The following is an 18,318-nucleotide window of genomic DNA, read 5'->3' as shown; positions in this document are numbered from 1 at the left end:
CCTGGACCATCTCCTCCGAGCCCCACCTTGTGCATCTTCAGACCCAGGGCGCTTGCCTGTCTCTGTTGGGCATCTCCTTGAGCCCCGTGGGCTGTGGAACAAGACTGTCTGGGTTTGAATCTCGGCTCCTGTATTTGCTATGAATCTTGGGCAAATAGCTTAACCCATCGACACCCAAATTTCTTAATCTTAAAAAAAACCTGAATTTACAGGATTTTTAATCCTGTAAAATAAGGATGTGAATGCTAGTTTGTTGTGCACATTAAGATTTTTTTAAAAAAAGGGGGGCTTCCCTGGTGGCGCAGTGGTTGAGGGTCCGCCTGGCGATGCAGGGGACACGGGTTCGTGCCCCGGTCCGGGAAGATACCACATGCCGCGGAGCGGCTAGGCCTGTGAGCCGTGGCCGCTGAGCCTGCGCGTCCGGAGCCTGTGCTCCGCAACGGGAGAGGCCACAACAGTGAGAGGCCCGCGTACCGCAAAAAAAAAAAAAAAAAAAAAAAAAGGTGTAGTGCAGTGCAAAGTTAAGTATTCAGTAATTACTGACCTTTGACTCTCTTCTTCTAACCTTGGTTTTTCTGTTACAGCCTAAGTCAGCTCTGTCCCCTCCCTTGTCAGACTTCTCATTGTTGTGTTTTTCAGGGCTTCCTCTTGGACCGACTCCCATCAACGTCTACGTGTGTCCCACTGTGTGTTTCCCGAAACTTGAGACCCAGTGCTACCCATTCCAGAACATTCCATCATTATGAATAGCAGGTATTTGCTTGCACTGGACTTCATAGAGTGGGGTTTATTGAGAGTTTTGGAGGAGCGTTTTAGTGCCCTGTGTAGAATAAGAGCAAGACTATACCTTCCTGGACTTGTCTCTCTGAAAGGGGGGTTATTAGAAGTTTCTGGGTATTAGGGAGACAAGCACCCAAGGATTAGAAGCATTTTTTTCCTCCGTCTCTCACCTGAGGCCTTTGCTCCCGCCATGAGCCTTAGTGGCCTCTCCCAGGTCAGCAGCAACACCTTTCCGTCTCTAATGACTGCATTAGTACATCTCAGGGGCCAGGCTACTTGCGCTACTTTTGCAATGCTTTCATTCCGGCTCAGCCGGTCGCTAGAAATCAGCTTTAGAACACAGAAAAGCCTCTATGTTCAGCCCAGAGCCTCACCCTCATCCCCCTCATTTCCTGCCCCTGGAAACCTGGCTTCCGGAAAGTGCTCTCCTGCCACATCCCAAGAGGCTGCACCCTGATTTGTTTCCTTGGTAGCAAGAGGGTTCATTAACTTCTCCTGCAATTACCCATACTTGTCAAATTGTGAAACATTCCCTGCCACTGAAGGCACCTTGGTCCCCTGCAGTGTGACCCGAGAGGGCTGGAGGGGGAGTCTGTTGCAGACCAGCAGGTGGGGCTTGGAGGCCCCACCCTCCCCGGAGCTGGCTCAGATCCTCCTCTTTCTCTGATTATTTTGGCTGGCGGTGAGAAGTTAATCTTCCTCTCCTGGAGCGGCTTCTTTTTTGTTCTGAGAGGAAGCCAACAGGAGAAGACCCTAAGCGGCCATGAACTCTGCCATCACCAGCTGTGAGCACCCCGAGCCCTTGGTGAGCGCTGGTAGAAGAGAGGGAAACATAAGGGGTGGGGTGGAGTAGCAGAAAGGAGGAAAGATGCCTGGAGGGGGTCCCAGCATGAAGTCCTAATGCGGGTTCATTTTTAGTGCTAAGGACATTGACTCGTGTTCTAGGTAAGACTTTGGATTATTAGAGCTGTCCTCCCAACCTCACCCTCACAGAGGCAAAGATTTCTCCCTGGGTGCCCAACTCTGTGAATGAATTACAAAGGAAGAAGGGAGAGCTGAAAAGTCCTCTTTGCTTTACTCTGTTGAGTCTAAATGATTGTTTTGTAGGTTTCTCAGCATTATGATTTCTTTGATCAGAAGCCCTTTCTGAAGCAAGACCAAGAGAGGGAAGCAGAGAGAGAGAGAGAGAGAGAGAGAGAGAGAAAACTAACATTTACTGAATAACCAGTATGCCCCAGGCACTTTATGTACTTTGTTTTCTACCTTCAAGCCAATGAAGCATGCACCTCTGTTCCCATTTTACAGATGAGGAAACTGAGGCCCAGAGAAGTAAAGTGACAGTAACCCATCTGGAGGCCTCTGTAGCTCGTCCTTGAGCCCTGGTCCCACCATTCTCTCCAACCTATTTTGGCCACCTAAAAACAACAGGGGCAACTGAGTGGGGACCCTCTGCCCACCGTAGCCAGAAAGAGCCTCCCCCCACCAGGCGCAGCCATAGTGTCTGTGGGACAGGTGCCACCCACGAACCTAGGCTGGGCCCTCAGAACTATCGCCTGGAGCCAGGCTGTCAGACCCTGCCCACTGCTGGTCAGCCTTCTGGTAAAGAGACCCTGACCATCTCTTCTGGAATATTGTGGAAGACACCTGAGAGAAATCTCCTGTCTTCTCCTCAGAATTCCTTCTGTTAAAAAACAAAATTCAATGGAGTAAATTTAAAGCTCTAATTGACTTTATTCAATGATTCATGAAACAGGCAGCATCCCATCATAGCAAATAGAAAGGAGCTTTGAGGAGCTGTACAAAATGGAATAGTTTTATAGGCAAAAGGAGGCAGGGCAAGGAAGTTATTCTATCAAAGAGTGAATTGTTTCAGGTGAGGTCACTTTCCTGAAAACAGGTGTCTACCAGGCAGATCAGCTCACTAATGCTGACCAGATAATTCGACTGACTGGTTAAAGGTTACATTCCTGGGAGAGACTGAAACTGCAGTTAGGTGAGATATTAAGTCTTGGTTTGCCAACATGGGGCTTAGCATAAGTGACTCCATTTTGGGCCTTTCTTTAAAAAAAAAAAAACACTTCTGCCACTACCTTATGGAAGCCAAAAAAAAAAAAAAATCTTGGGAAATAAGTTGAAGACCCATTTTCTGAAGGCTGTGATGTTTTCCACCTCATTGGTCACCTGAGGCCAGTGGGGAGTGGAAGAGTCTGGACACATCTGATTTTTTTTCAGTGGCCTGTCTTGTCATTTTCTTCAAAGCTTCAGTTTCAGCACCCAGATTAAGAGGCCATTTTCTGAGATGTTTTTGGTTTTCAAGTGCATATTGCTTTGCTAGAATCTTCTAGGGATATAAATATGGGGAAGACAGCTTCCCCACCTTGAAAGCTTATGGCCTAGCTAGGGGGAAGCGGGGTATAAAAAAATATTTCTGATACAAGGGAGAAGATGGTGAATTACATAACAGAGTGACAAGATGTATTAGGAGTACAAGGAGGGCAATCATATCGGGTGGGGGAAGCAGAAGAGGTAAAGGAAAAGGAGGCATTGAGCTCTTTGAAGGTGGGTTTAGGGGAAGCAGGGTCGTGGGGATCAGGTAGGGAGCACAGGGTGAGCAAAGGCACTGAGGCAGGATAATTGAGGCCACGTTTGGAGGGATATGGTCAATCCCATTGGCTAGAGTCAGCTGAATGGAAGTGTTAGGAAGCAAAGCTAGAGGGGCACATCAGGGAGTGGGAGGCTGTATGGGGAATGGATGGAGTCAGAGGGCCAAGGGATTCACTTCCCCCCCAGGCACCCTCCTTCCCACTGCTGCTCCCTCTGCAGCAGAGTCTCCTGCTGCTCTGCTGGTCTGCTCCTGAGAGCTGGCAAGCTGTCCCTGTACTCACAGGGAAGCACCTGCCAGCAGCTGCCCTCGACACGGAAAGAGGAGGGTTCCATTCTCCCATTTACAAGGGGACCTCGGACAAGCCTCAGTCTCCTCATCCTTGAACTGGGTTGTGAGAATCAAATGAGAGGATGCATTGGAAGGTCTTTGCAAACTGTGAAGCACTATAAAATGCCAAGCCTCAGCACAACGCCTCTTTGGAGCAAGGCTTTTGGCGAAATTACAGCTCGTGTGTTGAGTTGATAGACAATTCCAACCAGGAGACTTTGTGGCCCCCCTTCTCACACCAGTGCTCACTGGCAGGGAAGCTTCGTTAAGAGTTCATTCTTCCTTCAAAAAGGTATTTGTAGGCGATCTTCAGCTGCTCTAAGACTCACAGAATTTTCCCGCCCAGGGATTCTCCTGGGATAAAGGCGCTTCCCGTATCCGGATATGCCCTGAGATGGGACTTCTTCCCCCTCCATCTGAGAAGCCCCTGCTCTAAAATACCTCTGGGATGTCACTTGTTTCTATGTGTGTCTTTAATATGCTAGTGACTCATCTCTGACACACAGGAATCTCAGGTACACTGTGTACCTTCTTATTTTATTTTTTGTCCCAGTGCTTTGCATAAGTGATGTAAGGTAGTTTACAACAAAAGATGTATTTTGATCAGGCCCTATGCTTTCTACCAGCCATGACTGACGGGTTTCACAGAAGTCTCACACTCCTATCAGAAGCGAAGAACCAGCCGTTCTCAACGAAGACAAGTTTTTCCCCACTCTCAGTTCTAGTTTTTTTTTTTCATGTGGGACCTCATACAAGGTCAATTTCCCAGAAAACTGTTTTAAAACGATTACAGAAGTGGTTTCCATAACCTCCAGATGGTCCAAGTTGATATCTAGACAGAACTTAGAACATTCAGAGGTCATCAGGCTGAGAACACTCTTTGAGTCATTGACTCTTAATAGGAAAAAAAAAAAAAAAAAAGACCCCAAACTAACATTTCCCTCAGTCAGTGTTTCCCTCCCCATCACCTTTCTGAGAATTCCGAGGGGTCCTGGGAGAAGGTATGAGGTGAGTTTGCTGGCAGCTGTACCTGCCCCAGCCCGGTGAGCTCAATCGCCGGCGCACGTAACAGGCAGCCACACAGACTTCCAGTATTTTTGCAACCATCCCAGAGTTAGAAGGGGACACCGAGGCTGGGAGAGGGAAAGTGAAGTGCCTATGGCTGCCAAGCAGGGGAATGACAGACCACGTCTCCCCTACTCCAAACTGCGCGCTCTGCTGTTCTGTGTAGCCTACCCAGCATCAATCAACCAACCAGCCAATCAGCCAGCCGCTCTTTCCTTCTGCCCCTCCTCTTTTTTCCTCAGCCTGTTCTCCCGCTCTTGCTGTCGTGCTCACTGACTGTGCCACGCCTTCACTAAAACCTCGCGATAAGTGCTCCAGACTTCCCTCCAGCAGCCTCCCGGCCATCTTTGGCTTGGCGTTGACCTCTTTAGGCAGAGCCAGCCGTCCTTCTTGTGCGACCCAAGTACCAAGTAGCATCAGTGCCTCCTTCTTTTCAGGAGTCTAAATAAGATCAGCGTGTTGTTTCCAAAGAAGTCTAACCAGTTAAGTATTTATTTTTTAAAATCCGTGAGAAAAGTTCTTTATGGTCATTATACGTGGGTTCATTTATTTTATAGCTCAACAGAGAATGCTGTGAGCACTAACTGTGCTAGAGATGGAGTAGTTTTGGGACTTTGTGGCCTTTAGGACGAGAAGACATATGGTAGTGAGGTGTGTTCTGGGCTGTAGTAAACATGCCTCTGAGGAGGGAAGGCCTCGTCTGGTCTGAGGCCGGGGTGGAGTGAAGTCAGGGAATGCTTCCTGGAACAGTTTTGGGATGCTTGTTCCCAGGCATTGCTAAATAGATGAGTAGAGACAAAATCCTTACATTTAAGTTTCAGAAACTAAATGCTAGAAGGTTAATGAGCAAACGCTGTTCTGAGGCCCAGGAGCAATGTGACTCTGCGGAGCTGTGCTGTGGCGGGCTCAGTCCACCCACGGTCAGCAAGCCTGACCACGGCCCTGGGCTCCTCCGGCTGCCTGGAGGCTCAGTGTGCTGGGCCATTTTCTCCATCGCCAGTGATGTGGGCCCCGAGTACTGGGAAGGAATTAGGATCAGATTTGCCAGTGCTCTACCCCATGGAGGAGGAGGACTGGCTCAACTATGAAGTAGATGTTATTGACATTTCTGTTGTATAGATCAGAAAAATGAGGCTTAAAAATATTAGTAATTTGCCCAAGTTTGGTAAACTATATAGCCAATAAGTTGGAGGAGAAGGTCTACGATTCAAAGTTAATTGGGGGTTAAACTGGTAGGAATATAACTTGGCTATTGACCCTAGAGCATTCTGTATGCCCTGCACTTATCTACATTTGTGTTATATCTATTCATTCATCCATACACTCAGACTGTTCAGACTGAGCGCACAGACTATTCTAGAAGCTGGGACAAAAAGAATAAGGCACAGTGAATGCATTCTACGAACTCACACCCCAGCAGAAGAGATGGATAAGGAAACAGTCCATCCATTATAATCAACATGCTGTGATGAGGGCTTTGGCGCAAGGCTGGCCTGTAGGAGCGTATGCAAGGGCAGCTACACCGTTCTGGGCCAGAATCCCCATTTACCTGCCCATTTCCTGACCGTGGAGTTGACCCCCCATTCCCTCCTCCACAAAGTTTCTTCTCTGCCAGGGCTTCAGGCAAGGCACCCACCTCTCTTGATTGGCCCCAGACTGCATGTGGAGGTCTTGCTGCAGATGTATAATATAGAAAATCACTGGTCTTTTGACCTAGAAATCCCAAGCAGGCCAGCAGTTATCTCTGTCCCATCGCTCTTGCCTCTGGAAAGCTGTGCATCTGTCTGGTTGAAATCAGAAAGTGAAACTGAGCAGGACCCTAGGGAGCTCCTGGGCACGGAAGCCTTTCCGTGTTCCCAGTTCCTTGTTCGTAGGGAACAGACTCCAGCTTCCATGACCTTCCCTGAGTCCCAAAGGACAGATTCAAACAGTTGCTAATCAGGGAAGGGAGGGGTTGCAGAGACAAGGGAGGAGCAGCCAAGAAACTGTAGTGCAGCCTTGGGACAGGCTCCTGGTTCCAGGGTCCTGGTTCAGCCTCAAGGGATACACATAACTGTATCTTCTGAGCTCTTTATAGAACTAAAACCCCCAATAAATGGAAGATGTCAGCATTCTTCATTCCAGCTTAAAGGAACCAGAGAAGCTCTTCAAGAAGACCACCTGAGGCCAGATTAAAAGAACCACAGAAACTCATCAGATTACCTGAGATCAGATTAAAGGAGTGCAGGCCCTGCACACACCCTAATCTTATCAGCAAATCCACCTTTGAACCGTTGCTATAAAACTCCTCACCAGATCCTCCCAGGTTGGGACACACAGTTTTTTAGGGCAGGAGACCACTGTGTGCCCCTTTGCCTAGCAAAATAATAAAGTTATTCTTTTCTAATTCACCCCAAACTCTGTCTCTGAGATTTGATTCAGTACCGGTGGACAGAGGCCGAGGTTTCGGCATCAAAAGTCCACTTGATTCCTCTTGAAATGCTCAAATGTGTTCTTCTCTTGTTCTCAGCAGAAGGGTGATGGTGTATTCAACTCCCATGAAGGTGGCCAAGGCAGGAAGAAGGATGGCCAGCCTAGGGGTCTCAGCAGTAACCTGGCTTATAGCATCCTGGATATCCCACCATGGTATCTCTGTATCTTCTTGGGAGTGCAGGTAATGCCACCCATAAGCACTGGGTTCGGAGAAGCTCTGCCTCAAAAGGCACATGAACACACACTCAGGTCAAATTGCTGATATTCTTGGCTTCCATGTTGTTGATATTCTTGCCTTCTATGTTGTTGACCTCCAGGGGGCTCAAGGCTCCTCCAGTCTCTCTTTCTCTCAAGGAGTTTGGGGGTGGGGCGTGGAGTTAAGGGAGGATTCTCCCCCATGCTGAGCTAATAGGTCACATAAAGGACACCAACTGGGCCATTGTGGTGTTGGGTTTTTTTTTCAAGATACCAATTATGATTTGTTTGGCAACAACTAAAGAGTTTGATAACCAATGCTTGGGGAATATTGGGAAACAAGCACTCTCAAACACTTTTGTTGGAGTATTATTTGGTGCAACTTTTCTGTGAACATGTAAAACATATATTGTTTAACCCAGTCCCTAATGCATAAGAATTTCTCTGTAGGGAATACCCCAGTGGTCCAGTGGTTAGGACTCTGTGCTTTCACTGCTGAGGGCGGGGTTCAGTCCCTGGTTGGGGAACTAAGATCCTGCAAGCCGTGTGGCACGGCCAAATTAAAAAAAAAAAAAAGAAGGATTTCTCTATAGATATGCTGGCAAGACTCATTAAGGTAAGTACAAAGATGTTCTTCTTTTGGTAATAGTAAAATCACAACAAACGAACAAACAAAACCCTAGAAACACCCCCAGAATATCCATCTTAGAGAACTGTGGCACATCCTAACAAGTAATTTTTTTATGTAGCTGGTATAATGTGATCTTTTTTTGTGTTAAAAACTAACAAACGAAAGAGAGATAGAACAATAGAAATAAGTATATGTAGTAATTTTGCATGTTTTGAAGAATTCACAAGAAACTAATAGAGGTATTTAGCCTTGGGAAGAGAAGCTAGGAAAGGAAGGGTGGCTTTCAACTTTCGCTATTTATTTTGTAACTTTTGTAGCTTGAATCTTCTAATCTTATAGATGTGTTTCTTTTAATTTTACAAACAGTTCAATGTGGGGTACCAGGGATGGGATACACTTTTTTGTTAACTTCTCTGTGCTTTTCTACAAAATAAGAGCAAATGTCATACTATTTTTAAAAATATTATTATGAGCCAATAAAATGGATAATGTAGATATTTTTATCATGAAAGGATGTTGAATTTTGTCAAATACTCTTTCTGCATTTATTGAGATGATCATATGATTTTTGTCTTTAATTTTATTAATGTGGTGTATCATATTTTTTGACTTGTGTATATTGACCATTCTTGCATCCAGGGGTAAAATCCCGCTTGATTATGGTGTATGACCCTTTTAATGTGCTGTTGAATTCAGTTTGCTAGTATTTTTGTTGAGAATTTTTACATCTATATCCATGAAGGATATTGACATGTAGTTTTCTTTTCTTGTAGTGTCCTTATCTGGCTTTGGTATCAGGGTTTATGCTGGCCTTGTAAAATGAGTTTGGGAGTGTTTCCTCCTCTTCAGTTTTTGGAATAGTTTGGGAAGGCTTGGTACTAATTCTTCTTTAGACGTTTGATAGAATTCACCGGTGAAACGATCTGTTCCTGGGCTTTTCTTCATTGGAAAGTTTTGATTACTGTTTCAGTCTCCTCACTACTTATTGGTCTGTACAGGTTTTCTATTTCTTCATGATTCAGTCTTGGTAAGTTGTGTGTTTCTAGTAATTTATCCATTTCTTCTAGGTTATCCAATTTGTTGGTGTGTAATTGTTCACACTAGTGTTTATGGTACTTTGTATTTCTTTTGTATCATTTCTAATTTTATTTGAGTCTTCTCCCCTTTTTTCTGAGTTTAGCTAAGGGTTTGCTTATCTTAAAAAACCAGCTCTAGTTTTGCTGATTTTTTTTCTGTTGTTTTTCATTTCATTTATTTCTGCTTTGATCATTGTTTTTTCCTTTCTTCTTCTAACTTTGGAGGTTGTTCTTCCTTTTCTACTTCCTTGAGGAATAAAGTTAGGTTGTTTATTTGAGATCTTTCTTTTTTCTTAATGTAGGCATTTATTGCTATAAACTTTCCTCTTAGAACTGCTTTTGCTGCATCCCAGTAGTTTTGGTATGTTTTGTTTCCATTTTCAGTTGTCTTAAGGTATACATATATATATATTTTTGTGGTGCGCAGGCCTCTCACTGTTGTGGCCTCTCCCATTGCGGAGCACAGGCTCTGGACGTGCAGGCTCAGCGGCCATGGCTCACGGGCCCAGCCGCTCCGCGGCATGTGGGATCTTCCCGGACCGGGGCACGAACTCCTGTCCCCTGCATCGGCAGGCGGACTCTCGACCACTGCGCCACCAGGGAAGCCTGTCTTAAGATATTTTTTGATTTCCCTTTTGATTTCTTCTTTGACCCATTGATTGTTCAGAAGTGTGATGCTTAAGTTCCACAAATTTGTGTCCAGTTTTCCTCCTGTTATTGATTTCTAGTTTCATACCATTGCAGACAGAAAAGATTCTTGGTATGGTTTCAATCTTCTTAAATTTGCTAAGGCTGTTTTGTGACCTAACATATGATCTATCTTGGAGAATGTGCTCAGGCCATCCTGGTCAATGGTCTTGCCCTCACCTTGTGCCTTATTTTAATAATGAGCCTCTTGCCTTGTTCTTGTTCTTAAGGTCCCCTCCTTGGTTCATGTTATATCCTCCTGTGCTGTGTCCCTGCCTTGATTTCTTACCTAGAACATCAGTTCTTGGCAGTAGGGTCCTGCCCTTGAACCCCAGACCTGCTGGCTGGGTCCCTGCTTCTTGCTGCCAGGGCTTCCTGGTTCCTTCCCACTGCTTGCCTGGATCTCGCTGCCTGTTGCTCAAGGCCAGGCTCCTCTGAGACCAGAGATGGAACTCTTGCCTCTGGCAGTAGGAATAGGAATGAAGGTAGAGTAGGCAACTACAGCATCTCCAAGCCCATCTCTTCTCTCTGCTCTGCCCACAGCACTTCCTCACAGCCCTGGGGGGACTCGTGGCAATTCCACTCATCCTGGCCAAGGACCTGTGTTTGCAGCATGACCCCCTGACCCAGAGCTACCTCATCAGCACCATTTTCTTCGTCTCTGGCATTTGCACTCTCCTGCAAGTAGTTTTAGGAGTCAGGTAGGTAAAACTCCTCCCCATGGATTTTGACTTTTTTTAAAAAATTTTATTTATGTTTGGCTGCATTGGGTCTTCATTGCTGCTGTGGGCTTTCTCTAGTTGTGGTAAGTGGGGGCTACTCTTTGTTGCTGCGCACAGGCTTCTTATTGCGGTGGCTTCTCTTGTGGAGAATGGGCTCTAGGCTCGTGGGCTCAGTAGTTGTGGCTCATGGGCTCTAGAGCACAGGCTCAGTAGTTGTGGCCCACGGGCTTAGTTGCTCTGCGGCATGGGAGATCTTCCCAGACCAGGGCTCGAACCCGTGTCCCCTGCATTGGCAGGTGGATTCTTAACCACTGCACCACCAGGGAAGCCCTGGATTCTGACTTTTACCTGCCAGGGTAGCAGCAAGGTTTGCTTGGCTTGTAGCCTGAGATGAGTTACATGAGTGGCATGATAGAGGGAGCACAGGACCAGAACTAAGAGCCTGGGTTCAAGTCCTAGCTCCAGCACTTACTGTGTACATTAGCCAGGATTCTTGATTAAAGTAACACAAATAGCTACAGACAATTATGCCTGAAACCTTTTCTTTTGCAAATTACAAGGCATATGGCTAGTGAACACATTGCGGGGCCTCCTCCCTGGACTTCAGAAGGAGTGGTGCAAGTGAGGGGCCCTTCACTGGTAAATCTGCTTTGACCTAATCTGTGCCAGGTCTGTGCTCAGCCCTGGAGTTGCAGAGGAAAGTGTAAAACATTCCCTACGACGTGCTTCTGCCCGACCTGTCTTAAGAGAAAATGACTTGACAGGAAAAATTAATGTCCATTTATTCTTTTTTTCCCTTCCAGTTTCATTGAGATGTAATTGACAGACAGCATTGTATAAGTGTATGGCATAATGATTTGACTTACATACATCAAGAAATGATTAGCACAATAAATTAAGTGAACATCCATCATCTCATATAGATACAAAATTAAAGAAACAGAAAAAAAAATTTTTCTTGTGATGAGAACTCTTAGGATTTACTCTTTATCATTTATTTATTCTTTATCAATTTTCTGAATCAAACCACACAGGCGAAGGCTGATGCAAGGTAGCCAATTATTTCCCGGATAGGCTGTCTGTAGACAGCATCCAGAGAATATTCATTCCTTGTGTGGTCTTCTGGCCTAAACCAAATCAAAGGCACTTTCCAAAGTGCTTCTTTTGCAAGTCATTTCCAGGAGATATGCCAAAGCTTAAGTTCTCCCATTTTCTGTCGAGGAGAGGGGATTAGTGCCTGCATCTTTGTCAGGTTATTTCCCTTCTCTTTCTTCCTCCTTCTGTCACCATCTCTGAGAGCCAAGATTTCTTCTAAATTCCCCACCAAGGACTCAAAGAGGTATAGGGTTTGGTCTGGTCTCTTAGGCCCCTAAAATCTGGGACCCCTCCCACTTTTCCAGAATCAGTCCCTGGAGTGTCAGATGCTGTGGTAGCATCAGAGAGGCCTTGCAGCCACCTGCCTGGATACCCAGGAGCAATCCCCCTGGCTGCCCCATGGAGAGTTACAAACACAAGGCTCTTCTGGATGGGGAAGCACCTCCTCTTAAACTGAGATGGTGTTCACTATAATTATGGAAAAACACTGATCTTGGAAACTGGGGGCCTGAATTCTAGTCCTGGCTTCTGTGCTGTGGGAACCTGCACAAGCCATTCACCCTCTCTAAGTCTCAGTGTTCTCATCTGTAACATGAGGGAGTTGAAGTATGTTATATTTGTAAGTCCCTTCCATCTCTAATATTGTGGACACCTGTGATGCTGACAGAACAGATGATACAGTACCATATTCCTACTGGAATCTCAGTACTGAGAGTGCCTGTGGGCCTAGCCTTCTGGTAAACCCTGTGAGAGACACAACAAATCAGGAGTTAAGAGTTCAAAGAATCTATAGCCTAATTAAACATACAAAGAAAGAGGGAAATAAAATTAGGAAATAAAACCATGCTAATGTCCTTAAACTAAGGTGGGGACAGGAATACACTTGAGTTTGGTTCCACTCATGGAAATGGACTTCCTGCTCAGAGGCTAATGAGTACAGTAACTGCCTACGACATTAGAGATTATAAAACTAGCTGATAGCCTGTGAATCAAGTAGATTTGATTATTGATTATCTGATAACCAGTATTTAATTATGTACTTTTCTAGACTGCAAACAAAAATGCTGGTGCAGCAATGAGATTTCAGATCTTAATGATTAAAACCATCTTGAATAGTCAAAGGGAATGATGAGAGGTAAAAACAGCTTCCCTAATAAGAGCTAAAGAGCGTAGTGTCCATTGTGGGGTGGGCATCTGCAATCCTTGGCGGAGGGGTGGCTGCCTCCCTGGTGTGAATTTAGGGGTCTTGGGTGTGTCCCCCAAGGGCCTTCCTCAGTTAAGCACTCAGTTCCAAAATTCATGTAAGGGCGTACTTCATTATCTGTTTCAAAAGAAAGCATTAAGTTTAAATGCAATCACTAGAGGAAATTATTATTGACTATGTGTAATTCTGGGTCTTAACTCCATCTCTGGAATTATTCATGATTTTTACCCGGGAATTTCTTTTTCTGGAGTGGTTTCAAGTGATAGGTCTCCCTTTTCATTTTCCTGGGAAAGTCTCATGTGTGGAGCAAGTACTTCTGCCCAACGTGCATTCAAATCTGGCTTCTGTGTAGTCTTGCCCGAATCAGCCTGCCTGGCATTTGTCCTTTTCTTCCATGGACCTCCCTGCGGCCAAGCCCTGATCTGTCCTAGCTCTGCATCTGTTACTGGTTCTGCAGAAAGTCCATGCCCATCGCCAGAGGTCTGCAGCCATCTTGCCCCTGCCCCATTGAAAACTAGGCACCAGATGTGCCATCGGAGTTCTGTCTGGAACAGAAACAGTGGCGGCTGTTGGCAGCAGAAGAGTGACCTGGTAATCAGTCACATCAGAGGAGGGAGAGGGGATGATGTGTCCCAAAGAGGGGCCTGGTGCTGCTTCTTCCTCTGGGTTTAGGTTGGGTAGTTAACTACACGGAAGGTGCGGGACGTGCTTTCCTACAGGGTAGCAGGTTCTTACGTGCTTGGGGTAGGAAGCTCAGTAAAAAGATGAGCACTAAGTGATCTTTGTCCAATAGTGAAGGAGTTGGGGCTCTGAAGGTACCCAGGGTTTCTCACAGCAGAGCGACCCTTTTAAGTTCAAGAAGTCATCAATCCCATTCGACATTCCTGAGGCTCTGCTCCCCATTCTGAACTATTTCAAAGAAAATCCCTGTGACACCACCCTTTGCCAAATCATTGGATTGACTCCAAAAGGGAACATCAAAATGATGACACAGGTGAGGTTGGATTCCAGCAGCTCAAGCTCCAGATGTCTCTGTCCCCAACGGTTGACCTCTTCCCCAGAAGCCCCTCATGCTCTACATGTCCCAACCCCAAACCCCTTCTGGGGGCTCATCCTCTCCAGGTTCCTGGGTGCCCAAGCTGTATTGCCTTACCTAGGGGAGATTTAATTCTCCCTCTCCTTTCTACCCCTGACAATTTTTGCATTAATGTTATCTTGGAGTCCTCATGTGGTTTTTTTTTTTTGTTTTTTTTCAAATATTTTCTCTGCTCTTCATTTAAAAAATATTTATTTATTTATTTTAGGCTGTGTTGGGTTTTTTTGCTACGCATAGGCTTTCTCTAGTTGCGGCGAGCAAGGGCTGCTCTTTGTTGCGGCTTCTCATTGCGGTGGCTTCTCTTGTTGTGGAGCACGGGCTGTAGGGGCACAGGCTTCAGTAGTTGCAGCACGCGGGCTCTAGGGCACGTGAGCTTCAGCAGTTGTGGCGCATGGGCTTAGTTGCTCTGTGGCATGTGGGATCTTCCCCGACCAGGGATCAAACCTGTGCCCCCTGCATTGGCAGGCGGATTCTTAACCACTGTGCCACCAGGGCAGTCCCTCATATTTCTGTGAAGAGGAAATTTTAAAAAATTTTACCAAAGCCATGATAATTAAATTAGATAATGTATGTAAAGTGCTTAGCTCAGTGCCTGGTATGTAAAATTTATTTTTCACACCAAGAAAAGGGTATTACCATAAACACAATTTTGCACCCTCCCTCCCTTTGTAAATTATTGAAAAAAATTTAAATGTGGTTAAAAAAACTCCTCCCCCTCCTTTTTAAACATACACAATACATTATAAATATCATTCCATTTCAATAAACACATTTCCACAATAGCACTTTTAGAAAAATATCACTTAGTATTCCGTATTCTAGAGTACATAACATATTCTAGTTTAACCATTTCCTATTAAAGGACATTTAAGTTGTTTTGAGCTTTTCATTATCATAATAGTGACCAACATAATTCATAATTATGAGAGAGATGCATCTTATGTGTACTGATAATCATTTATCTAGTTAAAGACAGAGAAGAGACTTGAAGAAGTGTTAAAGGTTATTTCTGGCTGGTATACACTGTATAGGAAAGGTATATATTATATGTGTGCTGATAAAGTTTATCTAGTTGAAGATTAAAAAAAGATGAGAACAAAATGTTGATGATTATTTCTGGGTTGTAGAATTAAGGTGGTTTATTCTTTGTATTTTTATTTACCATTAATTTTTCTTCAGAGTCCATGTGTTTCTTTATAACTGGGAGAAATGAAAACCATTTAAAAATTTTTTTTAGAAAAGTATCAGGATATGTTTTGTGAGCCACACCCTTTGAATCTTTGCCTGAGAGCAAAAGTCCAGTAGGCTGCCCATTACCATCTTGGAAGGAGGCTTGATAGGTAAGGCTCAAGGCTACAGCCTTGAGACAACTTCCTAGATTCTTTGTCACTTCACCTGCTTTTACCTCTGTTTTCCCCAATGTGTTTCTCTGTGGAGGTCAGCATTAAAGCCATTAAAAAAAGAAAAAAAGGAGAGTTGTGCTTGTCTTTGGGGCAGATCAGAAGGGAGGACTGGAACAATGAGGGTGGGTGTCAAAGGTACACTCAAGGCAGTGGGTAGTGATGGGTTTAGAGAAGGCAGACAAACAGCCTTCCCCTACCAACCAGAGATCTCCCCCTTCCCCCCTTTCTTCTAGGCAGAAACAAGCAGTCTCATCCCTCCAAGCTGATTATTTAGTTATTTTCCACCGTCTCTAATTAATGCACTTCTGTTTTAGGCACTATTGACTGAAGTGCCAATATGGATGACTATGATTTCATTTTCTTTCACAGCCCCTCACTCCCACCACATACAAGCATATTTTCCATCATCCTATTCTCATACCCTCCCAGCATAGGTCAATATTGAATGTACACATTATAATGACTGGGATGCTATTCAGAGCTGAATCACAAAGTGATTCCTTTCCTGCCCAACTTTTTGTTTTCCCTGAAATTAATATCTTTCTTTTTTTAAATATTCTTTAGTTTCTATCTGTTTGTTTTTAACTCAATGATAAACTCCCTGCCTGTTGTCTACATCTCTTCTTAATAATTTCATCACATCAGGTAGCCTATCAACTTCATCTTCTTGATGTACTACCTCCTGGGGCTCTCTGACTTGCTGAAGTCTGGAGCATTCGCTGTCTGTGCCTGGTATACATTAGATATGTCATCCTGAGATGCCTCTTTACCCTTATTCTGGGAATTCCCTTCATGTCAGTTTTCAAGTCTAGATCTCTTGTTCCCATGTCTTCCTCTTTTTTTGGTGGAACACGAATATGCAGTAGTTTCCCGAGAGAACACATGGGAGGTAAATTCTGTAAGACTCTGCATATGTGAAAATGTCTTGATTCTATTCTCATACTTGATCGATAGCTTGGCTGGGTATAAAATTTTAGGTTGGAAATAATTTTTTTTTCAGAACTTTGAAAGAATTGTTCCCTTGCCTTCTAGTTTCCAATATGGTTTTAAGAACTCCAAAGCCTTATGTGACATTCCCCCTTCTGCTGCAGAATTTTGTGCAGGCCCAAGTTGTGCTGAGTCTATTTATTATTTAACTGGGAGAGATCTATTTATTTATAGTGTCTAACATACAAGATCAACTATGATCATCCTATTGCTAAATCCAATAGACAACTGTTCAACTAGACTTGACTTTTGAGCTTCCATGTTGGTCTCTGCATCATCCAATTTTAGCAAGAATCTTGCTCAGTCACTGTAGCCAGAATCCCTACCCTCACTCTCTGATTGGTTTTCTCATTTTTCACTATCCACAGGTGATGTCTGTTCACCTTGGCCTGTTTTCAGCAAGAATCCTGTTCTTACCCCTGATGCTTCCTCTTAGTAACTTTCCATCCACTGAGCCCCACGCTGCTCCTTGGCTATAAATTCCAAGTTTTCCTTGTCACATTGGGAGTTGAGCCTGATCTCTCTCCCCTATTACAAAACCCCATCGTAGTAGCCCACCTTGAATGAAGTCTGCCTTAACGTCTTTAACAACCATCATGTATATCATCTTATGAAGAGTACATGAGAGCTCAGGGAGAAGGGTTGAAGCTTAACTTCCCAATACTTCCAAAAGGTTAGCTGTTTCTGCTTTATGGGCCCAAATGGAACTACTAAGAGATGAGAAAAATTCCCCACACAATCATTAGCATAAACTGTTGAAGAAGTTTGTCTTTCCACATGCCCTCTTATCAGTTCTTATAACAAACACACTTTTGCAATTTGGCCCAGTGACTCAGACTTTCTGATCAGGGCTCTGCACTTCCCAGCTTAGCCCTGCCACTGGCACCTGCCCCCAGCATCATTTTCCTCATACAGAGACAGTGCAGTATTGTCCTACCCACCCTGAAGTACTCTTGGGATAATTATATGAAAATGCTATGTAGTTTTAAAATACTTTATAAACTTAGATGTTGATAGTACCCCCACGACACATTTCTGTGGCTTTGACAACCTAAAATATCAATCCTATCAAACTTCTAGGAGACATTCCTGAGACTGCAGATTTTGACATTTTACATGCAAGTTGTTGTTTTAAAAGAAAATGGTGGGGAGTTTTCTTCTTCAGACTTGAGTATACAGATGAGATGGTAAAGGGTGAAGGGAAGAGGAAGATGGATAGGGAAGGTCTTAGGAAACAAATCTTGGAGAACCAACCTGCAAGAAATGGGAATGCCAGACAAGAGCTTAAAAAAAAAAGTCCATACTATAACATCTGTTATTTGAGGAAACATTAAGAAAATGTTTTGGTGTACACTACCTTTTCTAGAAGTAGCCACACATTGCAGAGGGAATAAAAATGAAAATTACTCTATTTATTGAGCTCTTCTCTTTCCCAGGCATTGTGCTAATCACTTACATATAGTTTATCTTCACAGCTACTCCTTGGGAGAGTAGTATTATCTTTATTTTGTCAAAGAGGACACTGAGGCTTGCAGAAGCTGGGCAACATGCCTAGGTCACACAACTGATAAGGTAGAGCCTGATTCAAACTTGCCTTTGGTCTACACCATGCTCTTAACTGGTGTTACAGGGCAATGGTGATAAGTAAGGAAACCCAAGCACTCATGCTGGTTAACTCTAAGACCTTGGGCTCCAAATCCCCTATCTATAAAATGACAAGGCCAGACTGGATACGCTTCAAATGGCTCTTCTATTTCTAAAATGTTGAGTTTTAAAAATCAACAGTCTATGGTTTACAAGAGAGACATTTAAGTCAGAAGGCGTATGTATAATAATAGTGAATCATACTCATGGGAAAATTTTAAAAATAGGAATTACCATCATGCTAGCAGATGAAAGTAATTGTGAAATTAAAGCAGCACTGAGATACACATTAAGGTCACCATGAAAGGTAAAAGATACATAAAGCAATA

General features: G+C 44.2%; 1 protein-coding gene across 1 annotated transcript in view; it reads left to right on the top strand.

Annotated features, from left to right (window-relative positions):
* Nucleotides 1–1,543: 1,543 nt before the first annotated feature.
* The window catches only part of LOC309966111 (solute carrier family 23 member 1-like), a gene marked incomplete at both ends in the record, with an annotated part of 44,447 nt that continues 27,672 nt past the window's right edge, over nucleotides 1,544–18,318 (top strand). Inside the window, 3 exons of the mRNA XM_082846047.1 lie at nucleotides 1,544–1,585; nucleotides 7,287–7,430; nucleotides 10,382–10,539. Of these exons, the coding sequence (XP_082702173.1) occupies nucleotides 1,544–1,585; nucleotides 7,287–7,430; nucleotides 10,382–10,539 (344 nt within the window). The remainder of the gene's footprint in view (nucleotides 1,586–7,286; nucleotides 7,431–10,381; nucleotides 10,540–18,318) is intronic.

Source organism: Leucopleurus acutus, assembly GCF_964270905.1.
Source record: "Leucopleurus acutus genome assembly, chromosome: 9".
Lineage (NCBI taxonomy): Eukaryota > Metazoa > Chordata > Mammalia > Artiodactyla > Delphinidae > Leucopleurus > Leucopleurus acutus.
Note: the sequence above shows the minus strand (reverse complement) of the source record. Positions and strands in the feature narration are given on the sequence as shown.